The 18,093-nt window shown below is 41.0% G+C and overlaps 1 protein-coding gene across 5 annotated transcripts; it reads right to left on the bottom strand.

The window, feature by feature from the left end:
* Positions 1-1,093: 1,093 nt before the first annotated feature.
* On the bottom strand, positions 1,094-16,739 carry UBXN2B (UBX domain protein 2B). Of its 5 annotated transcripts, XM_081013546.1 has the most exons (10): positions 15,861-15,948; positions 15,780-15,821; positions 13,834-13,937; positions 13,226-13,276; positions 10,654-10,819; positions 8,953-9,039; positions 7,286-7,395; positions 5,431-5,568; positions 2,736-2,897; positions 1,094-2,558 (listed from the first exon to the last, which is right to left on the bottom strand). In XM_081013546.1, the coding sequence occupies exons 3-10, from the start codon at positions 13,905-13,907 to the stop codon at positions 2,396-2,398; spliced, it is 951 nt and encodes a 316-aa protein (XP_080869672.1). In that variant the 5' UTR covers positions 13,908-13,937; positions 15,780-15,821; positions 15,861-15,948; the 3' UTR covers positions 1,094-2,395. The 5 variants fall into 5 exon arrangements, with proteins under 5 accessions (XP_080869672.1, XP_080869668.1, XP_080869670.1 ...); XM_081013542.1 differs by lacking the exons at positions 15,780-15,821; positions 15,861-15,948 and adding an exon at positions 16,031-16,739; XM_081013544.1 differs by lacking the exons at positions 15,780-15,821; positions 15,861-15,948 and adding an exon at positions 16,102-16,737.
* Between the last annotated feature and the right edge of the window lie 1,354 nt (positions 16,740-18,093).

An 18,093-nucleotide genomic window follows, 5' to 3' on the forward strand; every position in this document is an offset into this window, starting at 1 on the left:
TCCAGTATGACTGGTTTTCACCGCTTTACTGTTTGAAAAGTTAACGAGCTTGTTGCTAACATTTTACAAGCCATGCCTACTCAAGTTAGCATGGGGCTTTTAAAAAATGTTTTAATATACCCCAATTGAAACAGACACTTTGTTAGTTAAGGAATCCCACCCAAATTTATCTTCAGTTCCACCCCACAAGCAGCCATTTGAAAACATTGCTTTCTTTTCCTCTCAATCACATTACAGCACAAGCCTATAAGTGTCTGCACCTGGGCTGTATTCTAAGTACCGCAGAAAGCCCCAAGGCTGGAATTTGAACTGCAAAAGGGAGAGGTGGTGGTTCTACCCACTTTAGAAGCACCAGTAGGCTGAGGATGGGCAGAAGAGGGAGTAAAATACCGTATTTTTCGCTCTATAACACGCACCAGACCATAACACGCACGTAGTTTTTAGAGGAGGAAAACAAGAAAAAAAATATTCTAAACGAAATAGTGGATATATGATTTTTGTGGTTCATGCTGTGGCCACAGACATGTGATCTGACAGTGAGTTTGGAGTAGCCCAATGCAAAAATCCTGTGGATCCATGTGGATCCATGCTTTGTAACCACGGAGGAGGAAAGGAAGGGGAACCATGGATCCTCTGCACACGACTGCAGCAGATTCCCCCCCCCCCCCGCCACCGGCAGGCATTCGCTCCATAACACGCACAGACATTTCCCCTTACTTTCTAGGAGGAAAAAAGTGAGTGTTATGGTGCAAAAAATACGGTAGATCTTACTTGGCGATGTTAGGAGCAGCAGCAGCAGCACAATGCCTCAGACCTCTACACACACACTCATACAATATTGTCCTACCCTTGTGTCAGGTCCTGGGGCATGGAATCTTGGGCATGTACCTAGTTCATCTGAATGGTAACACTTGGGTTACAATGGGTTACACTCAAGCACCGTTGCCTTCAAAAAGTTAACTTAAAACCCATTAGCTGTCTTGTGGTTCCACTTACCTGTTCCTCAGATTCAAAGCAGGCACATACTCAGACACAGGCACATTTCCACTTTTTTTTTTAAAGAAAATGAAATATAAAAAACATGTAGAAGCCATATAGTTAAAACATTCTTTTTATTGATTACCACAGGAGAATTTGCAATTGGTTCAATCATGCAGACATTAGATTTACAAAATCTTCCCCCAAGTTCTACTAAACCTTTTCAAATATTTGTTTGAAATGTTTGTAACTCTGAAATGTATATATATATATATATATATATATACACACATATGTGTGAATTTCAAGGGAAGCTGCTATACAGATCAAAAGGAAAAAAAACATGGTTGACCAACACAAAATTAGTCAGAAAAATTATTTATAGTTTAAAAAAAACCCACACACCAATTTTGACGTAAGACACACTTCTCTTCATGTATCCCCCTTCTTCATTTTTGCTTTGAAAAACAGCAACAAGCTATACTGGAAGTGCCATTTTTCATCATTCAATAATACTGAGCATGAGATATATAGCTAAAGGTTCTCCAGAAAGATTACTTTTCTAAAAAGAGTCTCAGGATTCAAATTAAGCCAACTATTAACAATCTGTATAGAAATGATATCGGTCTAATTGTCTTTATGTTAAAACTTTAAGTTACTTTAAGCAACATATTGGCCAGATATTTGAATACGATAAGGTGCAAATTGGACTTCTATTTAAGCAGAGACAGTGGTGTCCCACCATATATTGTTGAATTCCCAGACATAAGAGCTGCGCAACAGGCCAAATATCTCACTAGCACTAGATTAAAGAATGTGTTTATATTATGCTAGATATGTGGAAGACAACCTATATAACAGAATATTTCCAATATTTCATACGATGGGGCATACACATATCTCAGCTGATAAAATAGTGCAATCCTGTTAGTGTCTATTCAGAGGAAAATCCCAATGAGATCAACGAGCTTACTCTCAAATAAAGGAGCATAGGATTGCAACCCTAAATTCTTAATGGCTGTTAGCTGATGCAGCATAAAATTCTTCCACAGTTCAAGTCTTACCAGAAAAGAGGCCCCTTCTCTTTCTACAAAAATGGCTTCTGCACCCTTATAAATTACCCCCAACCCTCACCCCCACCCAATAAAAGAAGTACTTGAATTCACACCAGTTTATACAGGCTGTTTTGGAAGAATACAAAAATCAATTCATATTTATTAGCATATCTCTGAATTCCAATTCAGACGAATTATCACTGGAAGACAGAACAGTACTAAATGCCAATTGATCCATTAAAGTGGGAAACGGTTAGTTTTCCTCTGTCATTTTTTCCCCTTTCTCCTTGGAAGCATTTTTGAGGAACAATATGCAATACTATCCATTCACAGAAGCGATATTGCACTGAAAGGCTCAAGATTTACTTTAGTTGCTGAAGAATCACAGTGTTCAGAATATCTGATTCTTGTAGTGTCAGGCTTTCATCTGTAAGCTCTTTGTGTGGAAATGTAGTCAGAAGCACAAAGTCAGTGGTGGCAAACAAAGGGCGAGACTGGATAATAAAGTTCCGAATATCTATAATCCTATTGACAAAAGTATAACAATGTATATTTTAGTCTTTGGATCAATACAATATGCTCTGCACTTTAAAAACAAACCACTCATCAGCTCCGAATACTGGCAATAAGCTTCAGATGACAAGTTGTGATAATCTGGAACTAAGATCCAATGTTTCAGTACAGTTAAACAGTTAAGCTTACCTATGGGTATGATTAAATCTTTGTATTAAACGACTTCCATCTGCTAGCCTAATCTGAATCTTAGTTGTTGGCACAGAGTCATCGATCAGAACCACAGCATCAAGGAAGGATTTTTCTTCTTCCTCTGGGGAAGATGGTGTACTGACAATCTCAGGTGTAAGGCTAAAATTAAGAAACAAGTGAAAAAGCTGAAATACAGTTGAAATGTTAAAGACTTTATCTACAAGCCAACCAGTACCACTGAAGTCAATGGGCCTTACTTGCAAATGAATGTGTCTACAAAGAGAGTGCAAGGGTGCCTTCTAAAAATGCTCTCTTGCCTTCCTCAGTACCTCATACAATTCAACAAAACATAATTAGTTAAATTTTGTGCTTTTGTATTTGTTTAATACAAAGAAAAGGATTTGAACTGGATGTTAAAAACATTAAGGGACTAGTTATAAGTACAGTGGTGCCTCAGGTTAAGAACTTAATTCGTTCTGCAGGTCCGTTCTTAACCTGAACTGTTCTTAACCTGAGGTACCATTTTAGCTAATGGGGTCTCCTGTTGCCGCTGCGCTGCAATTTCTGTTCTCATCCTGAAGCAAAGTTCTTAACCCGAGGTACTATTTCTGGGTTAGTGGAGTCTGTAACCTGAAGCGTCTGTAACCTGAGGTACCACTGTAAATCTACACTCACAAAATATAAAATAAAATAAGAACATACATAACTGTCTTATTATGCCAAGTCAGACCACTGGTCCGTCTAGCTCAGTACTGTGTACACTGATATACAGCTGCTTTCTAGGGTTTCAAACCAGTAGCCTTTGTCAGCAGTACCCTGAGATGCTGAGGATTGAATCAGGGATGTCCTGGATGCAAAGCAGATGCTCTACCACCAGAGCCATAGCTAGGTGATCTTGCAGAACCGTCCAAATTGCGCCCCCTAGCCATGGACAAATTAGCTTTTCTTTGCACCTCTCCACACTTCTAACATTGCATTTTGTAATTAAGCGCAGTGCCAATTATTGTATAATATGTCAGAAAGCAGTAAGAAATCTCAACACTAACAGAATACAGTCAAAAAGAACATAGTGCTATTGCATATTCTGGACCAGTATATGTAAACTTCCAACAGCCATAAAAGGATGTTCAGACATGCCCTTCTGCAAACAGAAAAACGGCTCTGTCTGTTAATGGAAGAACTACCATTCCAGCAGAGGGAAGGCAATTTTCATCAATTCCCTCTTCAGCTCCAAGAACTACAGTAGTACCTTGGGTTACAAATACATCGGGTTACAAACACTTCGCGTTACAAACTCCGCTAACCTGGAAGTAGTACCTCGGGTTAAGAACTTTGCCCCAGGATGAGAACAGAAATCGTGCAGCGGCGGCATGGCGGCAGCACGAGGTCCCATTTGCTAAAGTGGTACCTCAGGTTAAGAATGGTTTCAGGTTAAGAACGGACCTCTGGAACGAATTAAGTTCCTAACCCGAGGTACCACTGTACTTGCAACATAGTTCCAGAGAGTCCCCCAATTCTCTGGAACAGTTTTTCAAGAGGAAGAAGAAACTGACAAAATAAATTCCTAATCCCTTTCCTCCAGCAGACTGTCCTTGAAGCAGAACTCTGCTCCAGGGAAATCTAGATCCAACCCAACATCCATAACCTGCCAGCCTTCAATAATAAAGGAAAAACAGCAGAGCAATTGAAATGTATTTCATTTAACAATACCAGGCATATAATTACCATTAGCTTGGAGGAGAAAAGCTCCAAACGAGGAACAGCCCAATCTTATGCATGTTTACTCAGTCCCACTGAGCATCCTTAGTCTAATTGCATTTGTAAAGTAACCAAACTCAAATGTTAAGATTAACTTAAAAGATTAAAACAAACTGTTGGAATGGAGTGGCAAGTGAGAAGCATATAGTCTGCACAGCATGGCAGGGGTGGGGCAGCTGCAGCCTGTAGGCCAGATGTGGCCAGCAGGGCTACACTTTCATCCTGCCTCCCCTTCCACTCAGCAATGAATTGCTGTTTGTTGGGCAGGGGGAGACTTTTGTGAGGAGACACAAGGAGGAGAGAGTTAAGCCCCCCCGCTCCCAACATGGCAGTTAGGCTAAGTATAATAAAAGGTTTCATAGCTGCCAGTGGAAGCTATTTTTCCAGTCTAATTGCTGCATGGGGTAACAAGAGGTGAGAAGGAGGATGTAGTTGGGGAAGAGAGACACAGATAAAAGAGGGGCAAAAGAAAATGGAATGAATGCATGTCAGACATGGGTCTGCATGAGCAAGAGGGCAATACAGTCAAACCTTGGTTGTCAAACGTAATCCGTTCCAGAAGCCCGTTCGGCTTCCAAAAGGTCTGACAACTGAGGCACGGCTTCTGATTGGCTGCAGAAGCACTGTCGGACGTTCAGCTTCTGAAAAATGTTCAAAAACCAGAACTCTTACTTCTGGGTTTTCGGCATTTGGGAGCCAAAATGTTCCAAAAGGGAGGCGTTTGGGAACTGAGGTTTGACTGTAGCTCTGAGCCCTGTTCACTACTGGTATAAAGTCCCCAACAGATTTCTGAGGTAATGTGGTTTTCAGCAGCGGGGTGGGGAAGATAATAGAATGGCCTTTGGTATTTTATACACCAATCATCAACTGTATCAATGGCAAGAATACAAGATAATTGTATTTTTATAAACCAAGGATTTTGAAAAAAATTAACCTTCCAAGTTTCTGGCCTTCTCCACTGAAAGCTTTGAATCTCAATCTAGGCCTTACATATTCCTGCTCCTGGTGGTCTTCCATATCCAGATTAACTTGGCCTCCATGCACCAAACGTTGAAGTTCTGCAGGAATCTCTCTTAACAGCAAAAAGAAAAGGGGAAATATTCAATTTAAGCAAGTTTATTGATTTATGCAAGAGCATAAAGAGCAAGTGATGAAACTGAAAAGTATTCAATTTTGTCTGGATCACATCATTAAAATATGAAATAATGATAACAACAATAGTTCAAATCCACTATGCTCTAATCTTCTCCATTATCTGCACATACATTCCATACTGCAGATAAACAGGCTTATTTAAGATATAATCCTATACACGCTTATCACAGAATAAGAACCCAAAAGACTTACATTTCAATAGACATGTATAGTATTGTGCTGTTAATCAGGCATGCATAAGAAATGCTACAGGCTAAATTATGGTCAGGAAGGGGTGGGGGGAGAAAGGCAAAATTATATGTACTTCACTTGCTACATGTTGAAGCCGCAGACTGAAAATAAAAGACTGTCTAGAAGAGTCATCACCATGTTACAGGGCTGGGTATTCATATCCTATTCGGTGGCTGAGGATGATACAGCCCCTAGTAACAGAAAATGCTTTTTGGTACATTTTTATTACAAAAAGTCCTCTATCAAAACCTACCCTTTCCATAAAGCAACATATATAATAAACACGCTTCCTCACATGTCATTTATGGGATATATGGACTTCCCTGGTAATTGTGATCTATTCCCTTGATCTGGAAACAGCTTGTTTTTGGTGCCACCTGGTTGCAAATTACCATCCCTTCCCTAAATATTTGTCCTTTCTTTATCAAAATGGTCTAGCGCTCCAAATGCTAAACCCTCTGATCCTGAGACCAATCTCTCACTCTTAAAAAAATAAAACTCTTCTTCAAGCAGTTCAGCTGGAGATTTGGGGAGGGAATTGCTCCCAGTTCAAGATGTAAACAGCCAAACAGAAACACTTCACCAGAAGAGCTGGTTGTGGCAATACCTCTACAGGGTGAGGACGCCATGTTGCCTTCCTCAGACTCAGTTCAGAAGACCTAGTGCAGGAATGGGGAACGTTTTACAGCCTGAGGGCTTCATTGCCTCATGGGCAACCTTGAAGGAGCTGCATCCCAGTTGTGGGTGAGGCTGGAAAAAAGAGATGCAGCTCTCACCTTTGTAGAGTAGGCTATATTGCAGCTAAGAGGCTTATCTCTTTATCCAGGTAAGCAGGATGCATTATCATAGTTCAAGGCCACATTTCAACCAGGAGAAAGCACTTGAGGAGGGTGAAGAATGGGGCTGGTATGGTACATGGCCTGGTGATGGAGACAGAGGCCTGGAGGGCCACGTTCAGCCCCTGGGCTTGAGGTTTCCCAACCTCTGCCCTAGTGGATCAACAGCCTCCTACGCTCCATCCGTGTCAATTACTACAAAAGCAAACTAGGCCACTATAAATTAAGATGCTCTTCTCTTCAAAGGTAGACAAAATAGAAGCTGCAGCTCTACTTGAGACTTGGTTGCTGAAACAATATCTGAGCTCGGGTCTTATGATCTAGCCTGATTCCTGCATGTATCTGTCTAGGGTACCACTGAAGCCTTGCCTAGGTACTGCTAAGGCCATCACTTAAAACAGAAGACCTTGTGGAAAAGGGAGTGTTCCAAACCAAGCAGCATCTTTTTAATTGACCCTAGGACTTCTACTTAGCTACTGAGGCTTCTTGGATTTCCTCTCCAGCTGCAGTTTCTTCCACTGCACTGAAAGCAATGTGTTCCTATAGTCACAAATACCATAAACTTACCCTCTTTTAACAGACTCAAGAAACTCTGCATTCACTGGATCCGTGTATGATCTCAGCTCTCCATCATCTAAACTAAAACCGTTCCTCCACAGTTTAAGTAAAATTTGAACCTATGAATAAATCAGATGTACTTTGAAAATGTAAAAAAGTAACACCAGATCATTATATTAATCTTGGTTTGTTTTCCAGTATTACAATACTAAACATTCTATTCAGCTATACAGTCATACCTCGAGTTGAATGTGCTTCAGGTTGAGTGCGTTCGAGTTGTGCTCCGCGGCAACCCAGAAGTAATATAGTGGGTTACTTCCGGGTTTCGCCTCTCGCGCATGCACAGACGTTCAAAATGACGTCACGCGCATGCACAGAAGCGGCGAAATGCGACCCACGCAGATGCGCCGTCGCGTCTTGCGTTCTGTTCGGGATGCGAACGGGGCTCCGGAACAGATCCCATTCGCATCCCAAGGTACCACTGTAATAATAATAGTATTGTTGGGCGGCTTCCAACAAAATATTAAAATATAATAGTCCATCAAACATTAAAAGCTTCCCTAAACAGGGCTGCCTTCAAAAAGTAGACCTATTAAAAGTAATGGACCCAAGTGAGTCATGTCCATTAATTTCAATGCATCTACTATGCGTACTATGTGTAGAACTAACATTGGGTACAAACCAAAGTCTAAAAGGAATGTGTTGCACTTGCCTATGAATTTATGCCATCAGAATGTAATCAAAGACACATTAGCTCCAACTCAGTGTCCAGAAGAGCTCTGCTGTGCCTCTGTAGCTCTTTATGAGCAAGGACTGCCTCACTCTCTTCACTGCATGGGAATTCTCACACATGAATCCTCACTGCCCTTATGAAACATTAACCAACAAGGAAGACAATGGGATGGTATTTGCTAGTGCCAACCATGATGTGGACAGGCAACACATGGTAATGTATTCTATTGTTCATTCAGAAGAAACCACAAATACGGCATGCTGTCTAGTTAGAGCATGGGGAGGCAAATTAAGGCTCAGGGGCCAGATCCGGCCCAATCACCTTCTAAATCCGCCCTGCAGACGGTTCGGGAATGGGCGTGTTTTTACATGAGTAGAATGTGTATTTTTATTTAAAATGCATCTCTGGGTTATTTGTGGGGCACAGGAATTCGTTCATCTCCCCCCTCCCCAATATAGTCCGGCCCCCCTCAAGGTCTGAAGGGACAGTGGACTACTTAAAAAGTTTGCTGACCCCTGAGTTAGAGGGTATCACTTCGTATCTTTCACTTCATATACATTGGCTTAAGGACTAAGATCTTATATTTTGGACATATCACTTAAAGTGAAGCTTTTATTCAAATAGGAGCTCTGATCAATAAGAGAAGCAGCTTGATTCCTTTCCCCTAACTCACTCTAAAACTCACTCTGAGTCCCTAGTACAGAAATAATTACATTCCATTTAAAATATTTGTTTTTGCATCTCTGGAGTTCAAAAAATTATTATTGTCAAATGAAACTTATGGTTCTATAAAATTATCTAGGTATATATTGGTGATATAAGGAACAAGCTATCAGGAAATACTCTTGCAGTTGGGTATGTCATATGTTACGCAGACAGGGTTCCTAAAGTTAATTATCTCTTGCATGTAACAGGAAATTATGTTCATCGTATTTATACTTACATCTTGTCCAAACTGATTTTCTCCATAGATATATTCAGAGCGCTTCATAGTTGACTTCCCCAATCTGTATCCACCACCAGAAAATGACTAATAAAATATTTAAAATACAGGTCTGAGTTACAGAGCTGCAGTAACTACTTGCATTTATTTTAAACCAACTGACTACTAGTAATATTAACAGATCACTGTTTAGTTAAGTAAATACTTTGTAAAAAATGCACCCTGCAGCTTAGAAAGAAAGTCTTCACAGGGGGGAAGATTTGGCAAAAGTCAGTGACAACTGGTTTAATCTTCACACAGTTAAGTAATAAGCAACTCAAAACAATATTTTTATAGATAGTGACACTCTTCTTTTCTGGTGAGCTGAAAGTAATTTCCTATAGTACACAGAAAAACTCAAGCATGCCAAATGATGTTGTTTTGATCAACCAGTAAAACAGGATCTGAAAGCATAGTTTGAAGTTGGATTGCAAAGTATGCTCTGGCATGATGCTCAAATTGAAAAGCAAACCAGTGTCCCAGCTGTCAACTCCACCTCCAGAAGTTCCTGTTCCACAGAGATAGGAGTAGATTTAATAAGTGCTAAGCAGACAGAAAACAAAAAGCAGACAAGCAGCTCTAAACTATGGCTTGTTTGTTGGGTATCTGGAAATAAATAAATCATAGAATAGCATAATTGGAAGGGGCCCTGAGGATCATCTAGTCCAACACTGCTGCAATGCAGGAGTAGGCAGCTGGCCCTTAGGGGGAATTGAATCCGCAACCTGGTTTGAGTTCTAAATTATGGTTAGCATATAGTATGGGCTGGTGCAATGGCTCAAATCAGGCAAAGTATGAAAGTAGTTGTCAGGGACATGTGCCAGCACACACTGTTTGAACGTGAACCTGGGGGTGGTCACCATCTACTACATCCGGTGGCTTTCATTTTGTTCAATGTAATGAAATGGCTAGTAGTTGCTAAGGAGATATTTACCATATCATGTGGACTAGTTTAGAGTTTGTGTTCAATTGTAGGCAGTGTTTCCATACTATTTTCATACAAAAGATACTGGAGCCGCACCTTTTCTTTTCACATGACCCTCTCCCATAACCTCCCAACCTGGGACACTAGCATCTAGCATTAGGTAAAGGTAAAGGGACCCCTGACCATTAGGTCCAGTCGTGGCTGACTCTGGGGTTGCGGCACTCATCTCGCTTTATTGGCCAAGGAAGCCAGCGTACAGTTTCCGGGTCATGTGGCCAGCATGACTAAGCCACTTCTGGCGAACCAGAGCAGCACACAGAAACGCCGTTTACCTTCCCGCCGGAGCGGTACCTATTTATCTACTTTGACATGCTTTCGAACTGCTAGGTTGGCAGGAGCAGGGACCGAGCAACGGGAGCTCACCCCGCCACAGGGATTTGAACCGCCGACTTTCTGATCGGCAAGCCCTAGGCTCTGTGGTTTAACCCACAGCGCCACCCATCTAGCGTTAATTGCTGTAAATTCCTGTCTGGCAGAAAAGCGGTTTAAAGCAGGCAAATATTATGAATTGGAGTACACTTTACCCGCTGCCTCTCTAAATTCAGCTCACGTTTTGTAATGAAAGTAATCAAAAGTAATTTTTTAAAAGGAATCAAGTGCTATACTTGTTAAATAAAAGCACTTTTGCATTAAAACAATTGTGCTTTACCCATAAAAAAATGATTGCATGTACTTACTTTAGCTTTATGACAATCCCCCGATGCTCTTGATACTTCATCTAACGGGACTGCCCCATGTTCTTTTGCTTCTTTGAAAAGTTCAGCGACAATTTTACTGGATGCTATATTATTGGATGAGGCAACAACACTGAGCCCTCTGTATTCTGAATCACCTGAATAAAATCTTTTTTTAAAAAAAAGAAAGAAAGAAAGCAAACAGCATTTGTTGGTCATATGTATTAAGAAATTTTCAAACAGAAGTCCATTAGTTTGTGCAGTGCCAGAAACAGCACTCTGTTTCAGAAGGGAAAGTGGCTTGGGCTGTCCCACCCTGCTTTCGACTGTAAACTCTCTAAGTCGGGAACTTCCTTTGGAAGAAAGGGCAAGATAGACATTTAATAACTTCAACAAGTAAATATAGTTTTTAATTTAGAAATTAAGTTTTTATTTTTACGTACAATATCTAATCCCTGAAGCTTTTTAATGCCTTATATTGGAATTATTTTCACTTCATGTTGGAATCAAAATTTTTGGAAGAACCTTACCAGGTAATGTTAGGAAAAATATTATTCTGGTTAATATCTTCATTTTAACAAAAGCCACCCCCCATACTATTTAATTTCCTGACTTTTTCATATTCTGATTAGAAGCACATTACAGCTTATGTGCTGTTAAAAGATTGAGAGAGTTTTGACACTCCAAATTTATCTGTACTTCTTTAAGATGTCCAGATATTCATAAAAATAAGAGGGTGCATTCAATATGCCTTTGAATCTGAGTTGCTGGGGACCACAAGTGGGAGAGAGCTACTGCGTGTTCTACTTCTGGGATTCTAACAGGCATCTGCCTGGCCACTGTGGAAACAGAATGCTGCACTGGATACATCTTTGCTTTGATTCAGCAGGACTACTCTTAAGTTCTCACACAACCCTGGCACAAATAGAAGGGAGCTTCACACAAGGGAATTCCCTGAACCCCATCCATCCTTAAAGTTTTCTGAAGACCAGAAGATCCTCAGCAACACTAAGTGATTGGGCACATGTTGCTGCTGAAGAACTGGAGAAATCTGAAAGCATGCAAAAATCACGACTGGGTGTTTGCACCTGTGTCAGGTTCCAAGATGCAATTGAGATATAATTTATGGCCCGCAGACATGCTCTTGAAAAAACTTCCCCAGGGACGAAGAGACGAAAACCACACAAAAACAAAACACTAAAGGAAGGTGAAAAATTAGACGAATTATTTCATATTTTGATTTTATACCTCCAACATGTAAGATGTGCATCTTATATTGGACATGGTTTAAAGAAGTATATTTCAGAAATAAAGACTGAGTGTATAACCTATTCTACCTGCTACCTTATGGGGCATTTTCAGAGGAAGAACAGGCTAAGGAGTAAACTCTAAAAAAAAATTGGAATGTCTTAGGGATAGTTGGATGGCATCTTGTACGCCTCCTTCTAGCAATCCCTGCAGCCAAGCTGGTACCAAATGTATTGCTCTGCTTTCCTTTGGACCACATTAGTGAGGCTGAGAGGGAGGCCTTGTTGTCTGGGCAGCCCTGGCTCTCCATACACACTGCCCAGGCTTGCTAACTCAGCAAAAACAATGCAAGAGGCAGCAGTTACAAGTTACCAGTCTCTGCAGCCACAGCGGGCGCTGCGATTCTCCAGTGATTTGATTTCACCCCTGGACGAGAACTCCATTGTCTTTCATCACAGACAGATGCCAACACCCAGCTATCCTGTCACTATTTCCTACTAACGAAAAAGCATCATTGTTTAGAATCAAAGGAGTTGGAAGGGTGTCTTACAGGGCACCCAGTCAAACTTAAGAGTAACAACTCCATGATGAAAGGTTACAGCATTTGGGACTTTTGTTTTGTTTTCAAGAAAAATAGTCAAATAAGCCAGGAGTGGGTGGGCATAAAATTGTGCATGATTTATGAAAACTCAGCCATTCAATGAAGCTGAATGCTGGAAGACTCAGGATAGACAAAAGACAGTACTTTTTCCACACAGCACAGTTAAACTGTGGAATTCACTCAAACAAGAGGTAGTGATGGCTGCCAACTTAGATGACTTTAGAAGAGGATTAGACTAATTTGTGGAGGCCCTCAAAGCCATTATACCTCCACTGTCTCTTCTCATGTTAGCTTATGATATTAACCCCACGTTCAATGTGAGAGGATCCGCAACAATTGAGGATGACAACTACAGTGGTACCTCGGGTTAAGTACTTAATTCGTTCCGGAGGTCTGTACTTAACCTGAAACTGTTCTTAACCTGAAGCACCACTTTAGCTAATGAGGCCTCCCACTGCTGCCGCGCCGCCGGAGCACGATTTCTGGTCTCATCTTGAAGCAAAGTTCTTAACCTGAAGCACTATTTCTGGGTTAGCGGAGTCTGTAACCTGAAGCGTATGTAACCTGAAGCGTATGTAACCTGAGGTACCACTGTATTATTACAGCTGGGGATGATGACAACAATAATAAAAAGACAAGAAAAGTTCAAGGGGAAAAGGAACATTAAAAACTTAAACACACTATTCATGAATATTATAAATCAATTAAATGCTTATTTTATGGTACCTTTTGTTATCCTTGTCATCACTCATACTTCTTTCTGGTTTTCGCAAGCTTCTGAAGAAGTCAGCCAAGAAATATTCATTTAAACTTCCATTAATTTTACACCACCAATCTTAATTTTTTTTATATTGAAAATAAATTTGTGATATCCAACCTCTGTAGAGTTCATAGGTTGTGACAGTCAAATCTAAGTTAGAAGACTCTTGCTATAATAAAGGAATAGCATGCAAATGCTGTACAAGAACCAGTCTACAACAAATTTTATATTATAATCACCTTGCCCCAGTGTTGCTCATCAACTTTCATGCATTTCAGTAGAGCTTATGTAGAAGGTTCTCCATGGCCCTTTGGTTCCCTGATGAAAGACAGCAACTCACACTGCAATCCAATGCACATTTTCTTGGAAGAAAGTACCACTGTGCACAATGGAATTTACTCCCATACAAGTGTCCATAGGATTGCGTCTTCAGGGATTTAGGAAGAGACTCCTTTACATTTTTTAAATGCTTGCTTAATATTTGCATTTTTGAAATGCACACTTATAGGAACTATCACAGTTAATTTGAACTGTTTGACAGTGTCATATAAAAATAATAAAAGCCCTTATTTACCTTTGCACTGGTAATCTCGGATGACTGCTCACTCTAGCTGTTGGTTTCTCAGAATGAGATGGTTGTCTTTTCATTTCATCTTCATACAATCCAGCCAATGCCAGCTATACCAAACACCAGATGCTTTAGTCAATGTCTACAGACCCAAAAAACTAACTACATGTATTCTATATGTAGTTCTCTTTTAAAGGAGAGGTGACTAATTCATACCGGTCAAATATGCAGATCATTGGGCAGGCATGGTTATGAGAACTATTTTTTTAAAAAATAACCTTTTTTCACAATCACATGCTGAAAGAACAGCTGTTTGCCAAGTAAAAATTACTAATGTCACAAAAGAGCAACACTTGATAGCACAACAATTAATAACATTTCTTCATGACAGCTATAAATCCTTTCCTTATATGACTGAACATGATTTTACTTTCAGAATAAAACAGTATAGTAAGGATAATGTAATAAGTGAACAAGAACATGTGCTTAGACACAATGATCTAGCTCACATATTACATAAAACCATTTTTAATTTAATATAAATGAAAGAGAAGCATGTTGGTGCATGGTGCTTCTTCTAACTCCTGCTGACCACAAGTGTGGTGCTGTCTAACGTTGGGCTTATGGTTTGTTTTCAGCATAGTTTGTTTGAAACTATGGTTTAACATGACAAGCAAATTAGGCCAGCTTCTACTGACTTCTAGACCAGGAATTGGGGACTACAGCTCTCATCTTCCATGACCATTGGCTATGCTGGGTGGGGCCAATGGTCCAACAACATCTGAGGGCCACAGGTTTCATTTCTTGCTGTAGACACAGTGGAAGTTAATGATATGTCTAAGCAATTATTATAGAATATATACTGAAGTCCAAGCAAGAGGCAGAAATATGAGATTTGCTATATAGAATCATAAAATTGTAGTTGGGAGGGACCACAAGGGTAATCTAGTCCAACCCCCTGCAATGCAGGAATCTTTCACCTAATGTCGGGCTCGAATCCACAACCCTGAGATTAAGAGTCTCATGCTCTACTGACGGAGCTATCCCAGCTCATGAACTAGGCAATTATCAAAATACTTTTTGATTTAAAGCCTATGAAGATTAACTTCATGATTATAAAAGTACACAGATATGTCCCTGCTGTGTTTTTGCATGTGTATTTTTTGCCCTCTCTGTTGTTTTCAGTGAATGGTGGATGTGGGTTTGCACTTGGCAAAGATGTGAGAGTAAAAAAGCTGCATGTAATTTACACAATAGATCTTATTAATATCAATACAAGTGGCCCAAAGAATAAGAAGCAAAAATTAAACAAAGAAAAATGCTGCTATATGGTTTGTTTCTACACTGAAAACCTAAAGTATTATAGTTTAATTTTGTTTCCCCGAGTATTGATGTTTCACTGCAATGTATTTTTAAAATCTGGATTAGAAACAACAAACATTTCTATGAAGAGATCCTGGTGCCATTTCAATGACAAGCTGCTTCAGGGCGAGGGCACAAAATTTAGGGCAAGAACATGTTTTTCATAAACATTTTAATGCTACATAGAACTGTGAAGCCACATATACCATATCACAGTTTGAGACTTCAGAGAAGAGATTCTGACATCAACAGGCAACTCTATATGGTTACCTTGATTTATTTCGGAAAATCGTTCCTGGTGTCTGACCTGGTGTGCAAAAAAAAGCACACACAAACTTGAATCGCTGAGGCAAATATCTCCAGCCAAAACCATATGCACTCTCTTACCTGGGAGCAAGCCCCACTGAGCTCAGCGACGCTTACTTTTGAAAAGGCATGCAGAGGAAATGCACTGTCAGAGCAGTTTCCCCATGCGATTTCATTTCACTAGGGAGTGATGAGGAAACATTTACAGCTCTTAACCTATATTTAACAGTCCTCCCCGGTACAACCCGTGTTTGGCAACACGGTGAGCTCGGCGGAGGTTTTACCTAAAGCAAGGCGTGTCGCCATCAGTTGCGAGGAAAAGAAGGTGCGGGGACAGCACACGGCGGCTGCCAAGAAATAATGCCTGCTTGCTATAAACTCTCCCAGAAAGCCACAGCTCCCGGCTTGCTCTCTTACACAACCCTGACTGGCCATTCTGGAGCACCTCCACCGTCGGTTTTCGAGGCGGAGCGACTCCCAGGAAGGGGAGGCGACACCGAGGGCTCTCTCGCCCGCCCCACTCCGCTCCCCGTACCTGCAGGTCCCTGACGGTAGGGGGCCGCCCGCTTCCACGGGGCCCTTTCTCCCGCCGCATCCCGCTCGTGCCGGGTCCCGTATCCTCGTCCTCCGCCTTCTCTTGCTGCTGCTGCTGCTCCTGCTCGGCGCTCGCCCCGCCGTCCGCCATCTTCAGCGGCCAAGAAGTCTCTCCCAGGAGCCCGAGCTCTGCTCTACGGAGAGGCTCGGGGAGCTGGGCGGGACCATGGAGGAGCACTTCCGGCAGCGCGTGTAGCTATGGCAACGAGATCTCAGGAGCTGGACCACTTCTTCGGGCGCCCCTCGCTAAGCCTCGAACTCTGGCCCCATTCCGTTCCGGGCGCGCGTGCGCAGTCTGCGTTCGTTGCCCCGTCCCTCTCCATCGGGTCAGGTGGTGCAAAAAAAAAAAAAAAAAAAAAAAGGGTGCAGCGGCCAATCTTGCTTCCGGTTAAGGGATAATGATAATTATTATTCTTTCGCCCCATAACCTCGATCTGCGAAACTGGCACTGCTGCAGGTGCCGCAGAATATTCGTTCTGCACTTGTAAGAAATTGATCTTTTAGTGTGACGGCGCCCACGCTTTAGAACTCCCTTGACTATTGACGTCCGGCAGGTGCCGTCACTGTATTCGGTGCCTGCTGAAAAGATTTTTGTTTAGGCAAGTCTATTCAGACGTACAGAATGTTGACAGGTGCAATAAACTGGTTTTTAGCTGATCGTTGATTTTAATTATTTTTGCAAATGTTTTATATTGTTATTTTAAACGGTTTTTATTGTAAACTGCTATCATTTCTCTCCAATACAATATCTTGCATCTATCATTTTATTTGTAAACTGCTATCATTTCTCTCCAATACAATATCTTGCATCTATCTTTTTTAAACCCTTTTTACATAGAAACAGTTTGCCACTAGGTGGTGCTGAAATAGCACTTAAATGGCTGCAGGTGTTGACCCATTTTACTTTTTTCTTTACCATGTTTGTTTTTCCTATGGCTCATTGAAAATAAGACTACATATTTGCCAATTCAAATTCTGGTGGTTCAATACCAGAAGGCTGCTTCAGAATTATACACCATGTTGGTTTTGGTCTGTTTGTACTATAGATGTTGTTAGTACTCACTGAAAAACTTCAGATAGGCACCCAACAGGTTATGGAGGCTTCCGTTCCTAAAATAACTTGATATTTTACTGCTATCTTGGACTGCAAGGGACACATTGCAAAGGGGAAAGGGGGTGTTTCACAGAGAGGCATTTAACTATTGGGACAGAGAAATCCAGAGGAAATTGGCCCAAAATAGTGGATCCTGTATTGCAAATAACTGATACCTGATTTCCCATAAGTCTTTGCTGATACTACTAGCACGGGGACACTTTTCAGACATAAAAAGAGTTCTGTGTTTTATTTCATTGTTGCAGAAGTGTATCCCATTTCAAATGAGATAAACTGTTGACCTTTGCCAGACACTAATTCCTTGAGAGGACCTTCTCTGGAAAGACTGCAGACATAAACTTAATTACGTCTAGCAGTTTTGTCAGAAAACGAAACTTCTGCCCTTTTGTAATAGTAAATCACCATTATTTCCTCAACAATTTTGTTCATCCCTGGCTACCAGATGCTTTGATTATTTCATCTTTTAGTTAGACATGTCTATGTGATCTCCATGGACCACATTAATTAATCTTGCTTGTGGAGATGTTGGAATTACTCAATTCTCAATTTTTCAAATCTCACTGAGGAGGCACAATTCACTTGCTACTTGCCCGTATGTTTGCGGAGGTCTGGATAGCTTCTTTTTGCATTACTATCTTTTGCTTATATAAGATGAATAGGCTCTTGGCCAGCACTCAGGGCTACTTTCCATTCTGAAGGTATACTCACTCCTTGGGTGGATGAGGCTATTGTTTAATTACCAATGCTTCATCAGCATCTTATTTGATGTCCTCTTGGCTTAAAATCAGAACACAGGATAAGCAATCTGCAGTGGTATTCCAAATGTTTGGGAGATGATCAGTTTGGAAATAGAAGTCCCTAAGTCTGATGATCTGCTTACCTATTCTTGA

Source organism: Podarcis pityusensis (assembly GCF_964106645.2).
Source record: "Podarcis pityusensis genome assembly, chromosome: 7".
In the NCBI taxonomy this organism is placed as follows: domain Eukaryota; kingdom Metazoa; phylum Chordata; class Lepidosauria; order Squamata; family Lacertidae; genus Podarcis; species Podarcis pityusensis.

Excerpts from the sequence above, each read along its gene's own strand:
- UBXN2B (XM_081013542.1), bottom strand. The coding sequence starts at position 16,180 with ATGGCGGACGGCGGGGCGAGCGCCGAGCAGGAGCAGCAGCAGCAGCAA. Across the intron at positions 10,820-13,225 it reads GATGACAAGGATAACAAAAG|ATTTTATTCAGGTGATTCAG; the intron begins GTACCATAAAAT and ends TTTTAAAAAAAG. Across the intron at positions 7,396-8,952 it reads AAAATCAGTTTGGACAAGAT|GTTCAAATTTTACTTAAACT; the intron begins GTAAGTATAAAT and ends ATTTATTCATAG.